Source organism: Scardinius erythrophthalmus, assembly GCF_964197995.2.
Source record: "Scardinius erythrophthalmus genome assembly, chromosome: 9".
Classification (NCBI taxonomy): Eukaryota; Metazoa; Chordata; class Actinopteri; order Cypriniformes; family Leuciscidae; genus Scardinius; species Scardinius erythrophthalmus.
In genome coordinates this window covers 48,115,529-48,131,621 of record NC_138229.1, presented here as the reverse complement: position 1 = coordinate 48,131,621, position 16,093 = coordinate 48,115,529, and the positions used below count along the sequence as shown (strand labels likewise).

The following is a 16,093-nucleotide window of genomic DNA, read 5'->3' as shown; positions in this document are numbered from 1 at the left end:
CTCATCATCCAAGCATTAGTGGTCCCACTGGGGTGTATATCTAAGCTCGAGTTGCCATACTCAACATCCAAGCATTAGTAGTCGCACTGGGGGGTATATCTAAGCTCGAGTTGCCATACTCATCATCCAAGCATTAGTAGTCGCACTGGGGGGTATATCTAAGCTTGAGTTGCCATACTCATCATCCAAGCATTAGTCCCACTGGGGGGTATATCTAAGCTCGAGTTGCCATACTCATCATCCAAGCATTAGTCCCACTGGGGGGTATATCTAAGCTCGAGTTGCCATACTCATCATCCAAGCATTAGTCCCACTGGGGGGTATATCTAAGCTCGAGTTGCCATACTCATCATCCAAGCATTAGTAGTCGCACTGGGGGGTATATCTAAGCTCAAGTTGCCATACTCATCATCCAAGCATTAGTGGTCCCACTGGGGGGTATATCTAAGCTCGAGTTGCCATACTCATCATCCAAGCATTAGTGGTCCCACTGGGGGGTATATCTAAGCTCGAGTTGCCATACTCATCATCCAAGCATTAGTCCCACTGTAGGGTATATCTAAGCTTGAGTTGCCATACTCATGATCCAAGCATTAGTGGTCCCACTGTAGGGTATATCTAAGCTTGAGTTGCCATACTCATCATCCAAGCATTAGTAGTCGCACTGGGGGGTATATCTAAGCTCGAGTTGCCATACTCATCATCCAAGCATTAGTAGTCGCACTGGGGGGTATATCTTAGCTTGAGTTGCCATACTCATCATCCAAGCATTAGTAGTCCCACTGTAGGGTATATCTAAGCTCGAGTTGCCATACTCATCATCCAAGCATTAGTCCCACTGTAGGGTATATCTAAGCTTGAGTTGCCACACTCATCATCCAAGCATTAGTGGTCCCACTGTAGGGTATATCTAAGCTTGAGTTGCCATACTCATCATCCAAGCATTAGTGGTCCCACTGGGGGGTATATCTAAGCTTGAGTTGCCATACTCATCATCCAAGCATTAGTAGTCGCACTGGGGGGTATATCTAAGCTCGAGTTGCCATACTCATCATCCAAGCATTAGTGTTCCCACTGGGGGGTATATCTAAGCTTGAGTTTCCATACTCATCATCCAAGCATTAGTGTTCCCACTGGGGGGTATATCTAAGCTTGAGTTGCCATACTCATCATCCAAGCATTAGTGGTCCCACTGGGGGGTATATCTAAGCTTGAGTTGCCATACTCATCATCCAAGCATTAGTAGTCGCACTGGGGGGTATATCTAAGCTCGAGTTGCCATACTCATCATCCAAGCATTAGTGTTCCCACTGGGGGGTATATCTAAGCTTGAGTTTCCATACTCATCATCCAAGCATTAGTGTTCCCACTGGGGGGTATATCTAAGCTCGAGTTGCCATACTCATCATCCAAGCATTAGTGTTCCCACTGGGGGGTATATCTAAGCTCGAGTTGCCATACTCATCATCCAAGCATTAGTGTTCCCACTGGGGGGTATATCTAAGCTTGAGTTGCCATACTCATGATCCAAGCATTAGTGGTCCCACTGTAGGGTATATCTAAGCTTGAGTTGCCATACTCATCATCCAAGCATTAGTGGTCCCACTGGGGGGTATATCTAAGCTTGAGTTGCCATACTCATCATCCAAGCATTAGTAGTCGCACTGGGGGGTATATCTAAGCTCGAGTTGCCATACTCATCATCCAAGCATTAGTGTTCCCACTGGGGGGTATATCTAAGCTTGAGTTTCCATACTCATCATCCAAGCATTAGTAGTCGCACTGGGGGGTATATCTAAGCTTGAGTTGCCATACTCATCATCCAAGCATTAGTCCCACTGGAGGGTATATCTAAGCTTGAGTTGCCATACTCATTATCCAAGCATTAGTAGTCGCACTGGGGGGTATATCTAAGCTCGAGTTGCCATACTCATCATCCAAGCATTAGTGGTCCCACTGGGGGGTATATCTAAGCTTGAGTTTCCATACTCATCATCCAAGCATTAGTAGTCGCACTGGGGGGTATATCTAAGCTTGAGTTGCCATACTCATCATCCAAGCATTAGTCCCACTGTAGGGTATATCTAAGCTCGAGTTGCCATACTCATTATCCAAGCATTAGTAGTCGCACTGGGGGGTATATCTACGCTTGAGTTGCCATACTCATCATCCAAGCATTAGTCCCACTGGAGGGTATATCTAAGCTTGAGTTTCCATACTCATCATCCAAGCATTAGTCCCACTGGGGGGTATATCTAAGCTTGAGTTGCCATACTCATCATCCAAGCATTAGTCCCACTGGGGGGTATATCTAAGCTCGAGTTGCCATACTCATTATCCAAGCATTAGTAGTCCCACTGGGGGGTATATCTAAGCTCGAGTTGCCATACTCATCATCCAAGCATTAGTAGTCGCACTGGGGGGTATATCTTAGCTTGAGTTGCCATACTCATCATCCAAGCATTAGTAGTCCCACTGTAGGGTATATCTAAGCTCGAGTTGCCATACTCATCATCCAAGCATTAGTCCCACTGTAGGGTATATCTAAGCTTGAGTTGCCATACTCATCATCCAAGAATTAGTGGTCCCACTGGGGGGTATATCTAAGCTTGAGTTGCCATACTCATCATCCAAGCATTAGTAGTCGCACTGGAGGGTATATCTAAGCTTGAGTTTCCATACTCATCATCCAAGCATTAGTCCCACTGGGGGGTATATCTAAGCTTGAGTTGCCATACTCATCATCCAAGCATTAGTCCCACTGGGGGGTATATCTAAGCTCGAGTTGCCATACTCATTATCCAAGCATTAGTCCCACTGGAGGGTATATCTAAGCTTGAGTTGCCATACTCATCATCCAAGCATTAGTCCCACTGGGGGGTATATCTAAGCTTGAGTTGCCATACTCACCATCCAAGCATTAGTCCCACTGGCGGGTATATCTAAGCTTGAGTTGCCATACTCATCATCCAAGCATTAGTCCCACTGGAGGGTATATCTAAGCTTGAGTTGCCATACTCATCATCCAAGCATTAGTCCCACTGGAGGGTATATCTAAGCTCGAGTTGCCATACTCATCATCCAAGCATTAGTCCCACTGGGGGGTATATCTAAGCTTGAGTTGAAGCTGCTCGTGAGCTCCCTCTGTTGCTCTGGCTGAAAGGGTAACAGTATCATGAGACAGAGAGATCGCTCAAACATCCTCATATCATTTCGTGGAAAATGAATAAATGCTCACTCTTTCTAAAGAAATGTGAAGTAAACATATGATATTTTATCAATATTTTTCTAAATGTGTTAGCCTTCAGACTTAACCCCCTGAGGTCGGCTGTCGGGCCGGCGCGATAGGCTCGTTTTTTTCCGTATGAGTGCAAAAAAAAATAAAAAAAATATATAAATTTTTATCTTATATGCTTGTGTTATACATCAATCAATCCTGTTTAGTGTGTATTTTTTTTGTGTATGCTCATAATAAAAACAAAGTGTTGTGCTTTTTGCCAAATAAAGAAAATAAACATGAAGCGAGTTCTGCCTTCTCTCTGTCAATGTAGTCCATTCTGAAACACGTCCGAAAATGAACCATAACTCAGCGAATACTCAGTCAAACAGGCAAACAGACACACAGGCATGAAGCTTGAATTCTCTTCTTTCAAATGAAGTATTTTTTATAAAAAACAAATATTCACAGTTTATGTAATATGTATGCAAAGTGAGAGATGTCAGTCGTTCTCATCTCAGCTAATTAAGTTTTAATGTGCTCCGCCCACGGAGAGCGCGCGCTATTCAAACGCAAATGTGAGGCGATCCAAACAAACCTGTGAAACGCCCACATCAGCTGGACCACTTTCAGACTTATGTACTTTACGATGCTGTGAGGAATAATACTATCTTGATAATAATCCTGCAAAAATTTACCTCAGAAGTTCTGGAAGTATCATTTCGAGGAGCAAACGGATCCCGCTGAGGAATTAGGTCAGTTCTGTTTGCTTTGTTCTAATCGGAATGAATGAACGCAAAGATGCGTGCTGTTGTGGAGCTACTACAGCTGGCAAAAATACTGTTTAAATAATATGAATCGCGTTTGAATGAATGAACGCAAAGATGCTGCTGTTGTGAAGCTACTACAGCTGGCAAAAATACTGTTTAAATATTGATTGCGTTTCTGTGTATGAATAAATGAACGAACGAACGCACAGATGCGCGCTGTTGTGGAGCTACTACAGCTGGCAAAAATACTGTTTTAATATGAATCGCGAATACAAAGAAAGATTACACTGGAAATATTGTTACAATTTTAAATGTTGTTGTAATTGTATAACCTTAAAAAAAAAAAAATATATATATATATATATATATATATATATATATATATATATATATGGATAGATGTAAACAAAATCTTAAAAGGTCATTTTAAGCCTTCTCTTTAAATAATTTTATTATGCTTTATTAGTGACACATTTGGGAAGAGAATATATTCCAAATCTGAAAATACAGTATGAGAACAATTAACTGCACAATTACTAGAAATGTTTACCTTGGATATTGTACAATTTGCAAGCAAAATTTGTGGAAAAAAACAACAAACCAGTTATATATTGTCCTTGCATTCTTGTGGCTGAGTCACACACCTGAATGAAAGGCTCATTACGTATGCAGCCTCATTATGCGGGCCCCATTGTCTCCGCAGGTGTGAATCACGCCCACCCGCATATGGCCTTTCCAAACAAAAAGTGTTTTACAAGATTTAAATCAATGTATTGTGTTATGTTAATGATTAGGCAGGATGATTTTCACATAATTTTGAAGAAAAAATTCTAGGCAACGTCATCCATTAGTCAAAAGTCTTATTTACATATATTTAGAATGTGTTTTATGGCCTTATTTCAGAAACTTTAGTTTTTTGTTTTTGAAAAAAACATGCATAAACATTATTCTATCAAAAATACAAACATGTACATGCAAGTTGTTCACATATTATGGTAGCCCTGTTTGTGCTAAATAGAGTGAATTTACACCTTTGCCATTAAAGGAGAACTTGGTAGCTTTTTTAACTAAATAAAACTGTCTAGAAATCATTTGGATGGTTAAACAACCTGTTCTGGTGATTTTAGTGACTTTCCCCGCTCCCCCCAGCGTTCCCAGGCGGAAAACCAACCTTGCAACTTGTTCACTACCGTCCCGGCAAGATAGAAATTGGAAGTCTCGTGAGAAGCGAAAGCGAGAACGAGAACGAGCGCGAAACACAAATTGCTTTACGGCAATTCGACATAAACACACGCATGTATGATGTATTACCAGATTACCCACCTCAGTAGACATAGCTCCACGCGATACAGTTGGCTTGCTCCGATCAAAACAAATGCACATGAGCAGCGGTAGAGAGGGGGAGGAGGCTGCCGCAAGTGAGTTTTTTACGACTGTGTTGTGAAATATACGCCCCCCCACAGCTGTAGGGGGAGCTCGTGGGGAAAACATGCGACAACAAAAGGGAAAATCAGCGAAGAAGTGACTAGAGTTCGCTAGAGTTGCCGAGTTCTCCTTTAATATGTTTATAAGCAACTGAAAAAAGCACAAATGTCAGGGCATGTCAGAACATCTCAAGGACCCCAAAAAAACCCCAGACCCCAGAGGGTTAAAAGCCTTAATGTAGTTGTTTTGTGCATTCCTTTGATCGTAAATAAATGAAACAGGTCCAACTGAATAGGTACATGTTCTCTTTTTGTGTGAAATGGTAAATACCAGTTTGATTCAGCATGATTGATGTGCACTCCTGACACAAAGTGATAAATGACTGTCACTGTAAAAAAGAAAGGTGGTTCTTACCCCTGCGTAGTGGCAGGAGCTTGTTCTCCAGAACGTCTCGAGCGTCCGTGCCTTCATCCATCAGATCTAGTTTCGTGATCACACCGATCGTCCTCTGGCCTGTAAAGATGTACAATCAAGAGATCACATGACTTCTGTGTTGATTCAGCATACAACTAAAACTAAACCACTGTTCAGTCCTTTCTATCAGGTATTAATGCCTCTGTCTTACCATTAAACCACACAATAAGCCTTCATCTTATTGACTTAAAGGAATTAATTTGTAATTTTGTAAAATCGAGTAAGATACTCAACATGGGCCAGATTTACTAACAGCTTGTGTCCAGCGCAAACCCTCTTTTGGCATTATAAAACCACTGTCAGGGTTTACTAAAGACACACAGGATTTACTAAGGTTGACTGGTATCAGTGCCATTATTTATCACCCAGAAAAGCATGTCTGAACCCATTTAGGTCTTGACTTGCTTCAATAGTTGCTGTAGGAGGAAGCGCAGAGAACAGGGAGCGTGTGATAGAAGAGGGAGAATCTCCTCCACTATGGCAAGCCGTTTTAACTTTTATTTATTCGCAGGATATGAATTCTTGATATCAACAATTACATTTTTACTAGTCAAAATAATAGTTATTGATATCAGGAATTAGATTTCTACTAGTAACAATGGCAATTTTTGATATCAGGAATTACATTTCCACTGGTAACAATGCTGATTCTTGATATCAACAGTTGAATTTCAACTAGTAAAAACTATAATTCTTGATATCTGTAATTGTATTTTCACTAGTGAAATGTCACCATAGGCTGCCATTCAAAATCAATTGTTGATATCAAGAATTGATTTCTTACTAGTTGAAATTCCAATTTCACATATCAGAAATACAATTCTTACTAGTAAAAACCTTTATTTTTGATATCAAGAATTCAATTGTCACTAGTTGAAATGTATGGCAAGCCGTTTTAGCTTAAATTGTACCCAGCTTTACTCGTCGTAATTGCATTTTTACTAGTAAGAATTAAATTTGAGAGCTCTTCAATTCAATTCTTACTTGTAACAATTCCAATTAGAGAGCTCTACAAATGAATTTTTACTAGTAACAATTACAATTAGAGAGCTCTACATTTCAATTATTACTAGTAACAATTACAATTAGAGAGCTCTCTAATTAAATTCTTACTAGTAAAAAAACGAATTAAAGATACGTATAATTGCAGAGCTCTGTAATTGAATTAAAGAGCTCTTGCATTCTTACTAGTAACAATTGAATTAGAGAGCTTTGTAATTGTAATTCTTACTAGTAATAATTGAATAAGAGAGCTCTCTAATTGTAATTGCTACTATAAGAATTGTATTGTAGAGCTCTCTAATTGGAATTGTTACTAGTAAAAATGCAATTACGACGAGTAACGCTGGGTACAATTTAAAGGTCCCCTATAATGCAAAATTCACTTTTGCATGCTGTTTGGACATAAATGTGTGTTGGCAGTGTGTGTACACAACCACCCAATAGTGATAAAAATCCACTCACTCCTTTTTTATTAATCCCCATAAATCATCAGCAGTGTCCCCCAACGACCTGTGTTCAGAATGCTGTTTTAGTGACGTCACTAAATCCACAGGCCCCGCCCACGAGTGTTGACAGACACTGCCGTTCTAACATAGCCCCGTCCTGATTGAGTTCACAGCCATATATGAGAATGTCTCCCAAGCGTTGTAGGTGTTGTGTGGCTGGATGTATTAATCCACATAGCTCTCTCTATTTACTCCCGAAATCTGAGGCAGCCGCTGAAGACGAGGTGGAATTTTTAAAGAAAATGCTCCCTCAACTCTACCGAAATCCGTTTATGTACTTACGCATTTCTTACACTGTATTTACTCAGCTCTTACGGTGATTTTCTGAAGTAAAACTGACGCTTCATCATTTGTGTGATGTACAATAAACTGTATTAAACTAATCAGTATATTTTTGATCATCATTCGGACCTGGTCCGAAACAGCAGACTTGTAGGCTATTAATAAATAATGGATACATACAAGCAGATGACAAATACGTTATAACCGTAATTAAACTACTAAACTACTAAAGGGTTAATGCCCGACGAGGTGTCCATTGTCAGGTATTAATGGACGACGGCGAGGCGTGAACTGTCCGACGCGCAGCGGAGTCCATTAATACCTGACAATGGACACCTCGTCGGGCATTAACCCGCTTATACCATGGTCACTTGCTGTCACAGTGTCTGGTTGCTTTTCCCCGGGTTTCCACGAGATGTTCTCCTTCCCTCACGGTGTCATCACATATGAACTTCAGTTCCCATAATCCTGTTCGCTACACCTGATTCCCATCACAGTCTCAGCTGCGTTCTATCACCTTAATTATGATTGTGTATATAGTCCTGTCCGTTTCAGTGTGTGTTGTCGAGTCCTTGTAAAATGTACGACACTTCTGTGTTCTTGTTCCCTTGCCCGTGAGATCTGTGTTTATTGTTGGACTGATTTAATGGATATCGACTCATGCCTGGATTGTTTACTCTCTTGGAATTTCCCAATTAAAACATACTGCACTTGGATCTGTCTCCTCTTGTGTGTGTCGGGACAGAAGGACTCGACCAAAACAAGATCCAGCGGTATGTTTTTTCCCCCAGCCACTGAGCGGGAGAAGAGGCTGCAGAGAGCGAACTTTCGACCCAAAGAGCCAGAGCCTCGCATGACACTCTTTGAGTGTTATGCCTTATGGGCTCATAAGCCTGAGGAGACCATGGTGGTCAACACCCCTCCCCAGAGACAATCCTTTCAGGGAACCCGCCAAGTCATCTTCCGCGGGACACGGGGAGGTCGCGGAGGGGGAGGTAGCCGAGAGGATCGGCGCCACTGTCCATCATGGCCTCCCTTCGATCCGGAGCCGGCAGCTTTCCATCAAGGACGGCAGGGGAGGAGGGACTCTGCTCGCTCCTTCAGTGGTCTAGAGCAACCGCTGAGCCGTCCAGAGCAGCCGCTGTGCTGCTCAGAGCAACCACCGCGCCATCCAGAGCAGCCGCCGCGCCGTCCAGAACAACCGCCGCGCCGTCTAGAGCGACCGCCGCGCCATCCAGAACAACCGCCGCGTCGTACAGAGCGACCGCCGTGCCGTCCAGAGCCGCCGTCGCGCCGTCCAGAGCCGGCGGTGCGTCTTCCAGAGCCGGCGGTGCGTCTTCCTATGCCGGTGGTGTCTGTTCCTGAACCAGTGATGTCTGTTCCTGTCCCTGAGCCGGTGGTGTCTGTTCCTGGGTCAGTGGTGTATGTTTATGAGCCAGTGGTGTATGTTTCTGAGCCGGTGGTGCCTGTTCCCGAGCCGGTGGTGTCTGTTTCCGAGCCAGTGGTGTCTGTTCCAGAACCGGAGCCAGTGTCTGTTCCAGAGCCGGAGCCAGAGTCTGTTCCAGAGCCGGAGCCAATGTCTGTTCCAGAGCCGGAGCCAATGTCTGTTCCAGAGCACCCAGCCAAGCATCCAGAGCACCCAGCCGAGCATCCAGAGCACCCAGCCGAGCATCCAGAGCACCCAGCCGGGCATCCAGAGCACCCAGCCGAGCATCCAGAGCACCCAGCAGCTGACCCGGAGCCCGAGCACCCAGCAGCTGACCCGGAGCCCGAGCACACAGCAGCTGACCCAGAGCCCGAGCACCCAGCAGCTGACCCAGAGCCCGAGCACCCAGCAGCTGACCCAGAGTCTGAGCACCCAGCAGCTGACCCTAAACACCCAGAGTTAGCTGAGCCAACTGTTCCAGAGCCAGACCCAGAGCGGCCGGAGCCGGACCCAGACCCTGGTCGGCCGGAGCCGGACCCAGACCCTGATCGGCCGGAGCCGGACCCAGACCCTGATCGGCCGGAGCCGGACCCAGACCCTGATCGGCCGGAGCCGGACCCAGACCCTGATCGGCCGGAGCCGGACCCAGACCCTGATCGGCCGGAGCCGGACCCAGACCCTGATCGGCCGGAGCCGGAACCAGACCCTGATCTGCCGGAGCCGGACTCAGACCCTGGTCGGCCGGACCCAGACCCTGATCGGCCGGAGCCGGACCCAGACCCTGATCGGCCGGAGCCGGACCCAGACCCTGATCGGCCGGAGCCGGACCCAGACCCTGATCGGCCGGAGCCGGACCCAGACCCTGATCGGCCGGAGCCGGAACCAGACCCTGATCTGCCGGAGCCGGACTCAGACCCTGGTCGGCCGGACCCAGACCCTGATCGGCCGGACCCGGACCCAGACCCTGATCGGCCGGAGCCGGACCCAGACCCTGATCGGCCGGAACCAGACCTAGAGCGGCCGGAGCCGGACCCGCCTGATAAACTTTTTTGTGTTTCCCGGCCACCTAGGTTTTTGTCACTTCCTGTCCCTGTTCCTCTCCACGGACCTGGCCCCCCATCCCTCCCCCTGATTCTTTACTGTTTTGCCTCCCGCCCTGTACTCTTGTCTTGTTCTGTTGTTATCCTTGTCTTGTAGTGTCTGGGAGCCACTCCGTTGAGGGGAGGTTATGTCACAGTGTCTGGTTGCTTTTCCCCGGGTTTCCACGAGATGTTCTCCTTCCCTCACGGTGTCATCACATATGAACTTCAGTTCCCATAATCCTGTTCGCTACACCTGATTCCCATCACAGTCTCAGCTGCGTTCTATCACCTTAATTATGATTGTGTATATAGTCCTGTCCGTTTCAGTGTGTGTTGTCGAGTCCTTGTAAAATGTACGACACTTCTGTGTTCTTGTTCCCTTGCCCGTGAGATCTGTGTTTATTGTTGGACTGATTTAATGGATATCGACTCATGCCTGGATTGTTTACTCTCTTGGAATTTCCCAATTAAAACATACTGCACTTGGATCTGTCTCCTCTTGTGTGTGTCGTGACACTTGCCAAATAACACATTTTTAAAACATTAGTTTATATTTTAATTAGTTTTACAACCGAAATCTAAAGTTTTTACAAACAATAACTTGGTTTCCCTGGTTACGCCTGACGGTTTATTTACTAGGTGTCCTCTATCACTTTTTAATGGACACCTTGCAGCCAATCAGAATCGAGTATTCACCCAGACTCTATACAGCACTCTGACTCTGTAGGCATTATTGTCCGACTCAAAATGAACACTGTTACTGAGAGTTTCTGATATAATCATCATTCCCTGAGATGATATTGTCCTGAGAGACTGAGTGCGAGCTCATGAAGCTCCGCCCCCTGTGCCGTCCAGCAGCAGCTCATTTGCATTTAAAGGGCACACACTAAAACAGCGCGTTTTTCTGAGCCCCAAAAAATGACAATTTAAACATGCTGTAAAAAATGATCTGTGGGTATTTTGAGATGAAACTTCACATACACACTCTGGGGACATCAGAGACTTATTTTACATCTTTTGAAAAGGGGCATAATACGGGACCTTTAAGCTAAAACGGCTTGCCATAATAATGTCTGTTCTTGATATCAACAATTGAATTGCTACTAGTAACAATGTTCATTTTTGATATCAATAATTTCATTTTCACTAGTGACCATGTTAATTTCTGATATCATGAATGTGATTGTTACTAGTAAGAAAGACATTTTAGATATCTGAAATTATACTGATATCAGAAATACATTTTCAGATATCAAACATGAAAATTTTTACTAGTAACAATTCAATTGTCGATATCAAGATTAGACATTTCAACTAGTGACAACTGAATTATTGATATCAGGAATTGACATTTTTACTAAAAACAATGTAATTATTGATATCAAAAATGACATTTCTACTAGTAAGAAATAAATTCTTGATATCAACAATTCATATCCTACTGTAAATGTGATCCACTGAAGGCAAGTGTAAATGAGAACCCAAGTGCAGTTTATTATAAACAAAACCAAACATGAAACAAAAACATGGTGTGGCATGAAAACTCAAAACAAGACATGAACAGGAACAAACCCAAACAGTGGTTACAGGGAACAATACTTGACAAAGACACATGGCAAACATGAGGGCTTAAAGCAACAACATGGAACTTTTCCTCAGCGGTCGCCCTACAGGTTGGAAGCGGAATTGTCCATTACCGCTGTCGTAAAATGATTTACGGTTACTGTATGAAGCAAGCAGGTTTTTTTCATATGGGCAATGACAATATCATTAATCTTCCACCTTTCATAATTTATACATGTTAGGTAGACTAAACATTTTAACTCAAACATTTGCGATTTGCATGTCGATTGCAATGCTCAAATCTGAACGAGAATGATAGCGATAGCATCCTAACCATCTAAAACTACCATGTTAGTGTTTACTAGCTACCAGATTGATAATTCGCTCATCTACTAGCTGATTCATGAAGATAAATGGAGGACCAGATAGTTTCCGTAACGTAGCCAGGCAGACAACAGATTAGAAAAACTAAAGATAGTATGCAAGCAATTTACAGTTACTTACTAGTTCAACAGCATGACGGCCTAGTCAGCATCGGTCTGGTAACTCTCCTCCTCCATTAGCTAACGCCAGCGAGCAAACGCTCGACCAATATTGATCCTCGTCCTGACTTTCAGTTTATCACTCTCCCTTTTCCTCTTCTGACTCTACTCCGACAAAACCTTGGACTTCTTACGTTTCGCTGCTGCTTCAGCCATGACGAAAACAGACGTACGAAAACAAACGCGCTGGTTGGCCACATTTGAGGAAGTGTTGGGCGAAGTGACGTATGCCGTAAAGCAGTCGAATTTTGTAGTTCTTTTTGAGCGCTGGTTACTACCCGCACCCCGAAGTTACATAGTGCCAGTAAAAGCGATACAGACCCCGTCAGGATCTGGCAGACGTCTCATTCAACCTATTGTAAGTCGATGTACTATCACAAGGGTCTTGGAAATATATTATGAAGGTTGAAAAGTTACATGTTGTTACTTTAAATACACAGACTAATGACAAGACAAGGGACACCTGTGAACAATGATCAGACAATTAACCAATGACAAGACACATGGCAGGATCACATGACAAACAGGGAAACACATGACAGACATGGAAACATGACATGAACAAACCCAAAAGGTGACACCTACATAAAAGGGACGACAAAACTATTACAAATATCAACATTTTTTAATTAAATTAAAATTCCGAATACACATATCAGCTTTGTATTTCTTACTAGTAGAAATATAATTTTTTATATCAATAATTACATTGTTACTAGTAAAAATATAATTCCTGATATCAATAATTGAAACTGAATTGATCAAGAATTCATTTCCTGGAAATGAATAAAAGTTAAAACGGCTTGCCATACTCCACTCCTCTTCACTTATGCGGATTGCCAGCGGAAGACATGATCTGAACATGTCGTTTGCCAAGCCACGCTATTTTTCATCTACATCCCCCGCACCTGACTATCATGGGCTCTGCCTGTTCGGGGCCCTACGCTCATGAGCCGTTCAGTGAATCTGTTCTCACGCACCCTGAGCCGCGTGTGTGTGTGTGTGTCTCACGCACCCTGAGCCGTGTGTGTGTGTGTGTGTGTGTGTGTGTGTGTGTGTGTGTGTGTCTCACGCACCCTGAGGGTCGAGGTCTTTGGCCAGTTTGAGCGCGTCGGAGTTGGCCAGGTCTGTGTTGGCCGGGGTGACGGCCAGGATGAGGCAGCTCTCTCGGGAAATGAACTGCATGATCATGTCTCGGATCTGCTGCTCGATGTCCACCGGCTGGTCGCCCACCGGCACTTTAGTGATGCCAGGCAGGTCGATGAGAGTCAGATTGAGCACTGCACAGGGGGAAGAGGACAGACGGAGCGATGAACAGATGACGAGTCGTGACCAGCAGAGACACTACTGAACACACACTGACAGAGTCATGCTGGAACCTCCAAGCCACCATTACACATGACAAACTACACATTCAGACAGTCTTCTGACAACTCAGTCTGCCTGCACACTTCCATAAAGAAAGATTAGTTATGTTTAGGGGTGTAACAATATATCGCAATACAAAAATACGTCAATATGTGTCGTGGATAGTGACAAAATGTATTGTATATAGTTCACATAAAAAAAAATTACTGTGAGGAAAAATTCAAGTTTTCAGAGTTTTAGTGTCAGTACCACATTAAACTACTATATGTAATGTTGAGTATAATGTATAATAATGCAATGGGGGAATATTTGTGTGACTTGATACTGTAATGCCGAATGTCTGATGTTACCAGTACAAAGTGGACTACATTATTTTAAATATATCTAGTCAGTGACAGAGTAAAAGCATATTCATCTACACTAATTGAGTATTTTCATCTTCAGAATCATGAATATTGTTATTCTGGTGTCTCTATTGTCCTGTGCTTTGGGTTTCCAGCATCAAGTCCAAGAATATTCATTTACACACACAATATAATACCAAATGAAGCATTTTAATCAAGTTAATTTTTTGTTAACCTTTTACCATATGTCTAGGAGTATCGCAATAATATCGTATTGTGAGTTCATTATGGTGATATGTATTGAATCGTGACATGAGGGTATTGTTACACCCCAGTTTATGTTATATTTTATGTGAAATCCAAACGTGCTTTACAAAAAGTTTATTTCCTGAACCCAAAAGGCTTTTTAAGAAACGGTCTCTGATTTGCATTGACATCATAAGCAGTGGGATCTAGCTTTGCTCAGTCTGCACTGATGGCTGTTTCAGCGGAGTACATGTGTGTTCATGAGTATGTTTCAGTACCGTGTGGGGAAAACACCCTCAGGTTGATGGGAACGGGGGAAATGCCCTTATTGGCCCCAGTGACGCGGTCCGTCTCGGCCTCGATCTCCTGACGGACCTCATCGAAATCCGTGAACTTCTTCCCTTTGCAGTGCAGGAACTCAGCCCACTCTGTAGAGGCACAGGACACACAGAAACACACGCATGTTAATCGCTCTGGGCCTGAGACACTGAGTGATGTGGAGATGTGGCTTCACCTGTGTTGGAGCTGATGAGCTGCAGAACCAGAGGCCTGCGAGTGACAATGCCAGATCCACGAGGAAGAAAATCCCTGCGGAAAACACAGAACCGTGTGAAGTGTCTGTGCAGTTTATCCTCTACTGTTACAGGGGTAAATCAGTGGACCGGGTAATCTGACCACATTATAGCTGTGCCGGCTTGTCTGGTTAACACAGATGTGTCCAAATCTACTGGCACTAAGATCAACGAACATCTACTGTCTCCAGTGTTTTTAGTCATTGTATGAATGGGCAATTAATCCTCACTGGTGGCCTTGTTAAAGAATAATGAAGAGTACTCCAAAACTTCCAGTGTTTTTTGAGTGAATTTTGTATTTTGTAAAAATATTTTTTCTATCAGTAAACTGGAGTGTGTCATCCATGCATATCGGCCACCTGACCGGACCAGATATGGCATCAGCCACTAAAAGCCACAGTGGTTGATGGCTAACATTATAGTATTGGGATTCTTTGGAACTGTCTTCCAGGAACTGTTCAAGACTGAGACACACTCAGACTGAAGATCTCTGTACCATACATATGTCTAACTTCTGTCTCAACCTTGCAGTTACACAGAATTAGACAGAAACACTGCATCACAAACACTCTAGAGACATGATTTACTACAAATATCACTCACAGTAGCATGATCTGGTTTGTTTCTCGCCTCTCCTACAGATGCTAACAGTCAGTACTGGTGGTTTTATGACGGACCTCAATGACCCACTTTACCCTAAAACACCATCTTACATATTACGTTTTTGTTACAGTCAGATCAGCCAGGCTCTCACACCAGCCAATCACAGCGCACTCCTTCACCTTCTAAACACACACACACCTGCACCTCATCATCACTATCATCACCAGCACTATAAAGACACTCTTCACCTCAGTTCTCGTCCGGTCTCTTTATTCGTATGGACTACTTACCTTGATATCACAAACCTCCATTGTCTCCAGCGTCTCTCCTGTGTGTCTCCATTCCTGTAAGAAGAACTATTCCAATCATCACCCGCACACCGCTCTCAAAAGTATAATTGTTCATATCACTTACCTGCATCCTGTCTCCGCAGTTCACACCCTCCTTGACTCTGGGTCAGCCGGTAACTTCATCTCGGGAAACCCCTGCCGCCAACTCCACATCCCGACGACCGCTACCCAGACAACCTACCAGGTCCAGTCGGTGACTGGACGACCACTGTGCCGCAAACATGTTCGCTACAACACCTTTCCCATCGAACTACGGGTCGGTAAACCCCACGTAGAAACCGTCCATCTCCTGGTCCTGGAGAATTCCACTGAGGTGATCCT

At 43.9% G+C, this 16,093-nt stretch overlaps 1 protein-coding gene across 1 annotated transcript in view; it reads right to left on the bottom strand.

Moving 5' to 3' along the window:
- Window positions 1–16,093, bottom strand: part of dnm3b (dynamin 3b) — a gene marked incomplete at both ends in the record, with an annotated part of 60,741 nt that overhangs the window by 39,699 nt on the left and 4,949 nt on the right. The window contains 4 exons of the mRNA XM_081373850.1: window positions 5,827–5,925; window positions 13,366–13,569; window positions 14,526–14,675; window positions 14,762–14,835. Of these exons, the coding sequence (XP_081229976.1) occupies window positions 5,827–5,925; window positions 13,366–13,569; window positions 14,526–14,675; window positions 14,762–14,835 (527 nt within the window). The remainder of the gene's footprint in view (window positions 1–5,826; window positions 5,926–13,365; window positions 13,570–14,525; window positions 14,676–14,761; window positions 14,836–16,093) is intronic.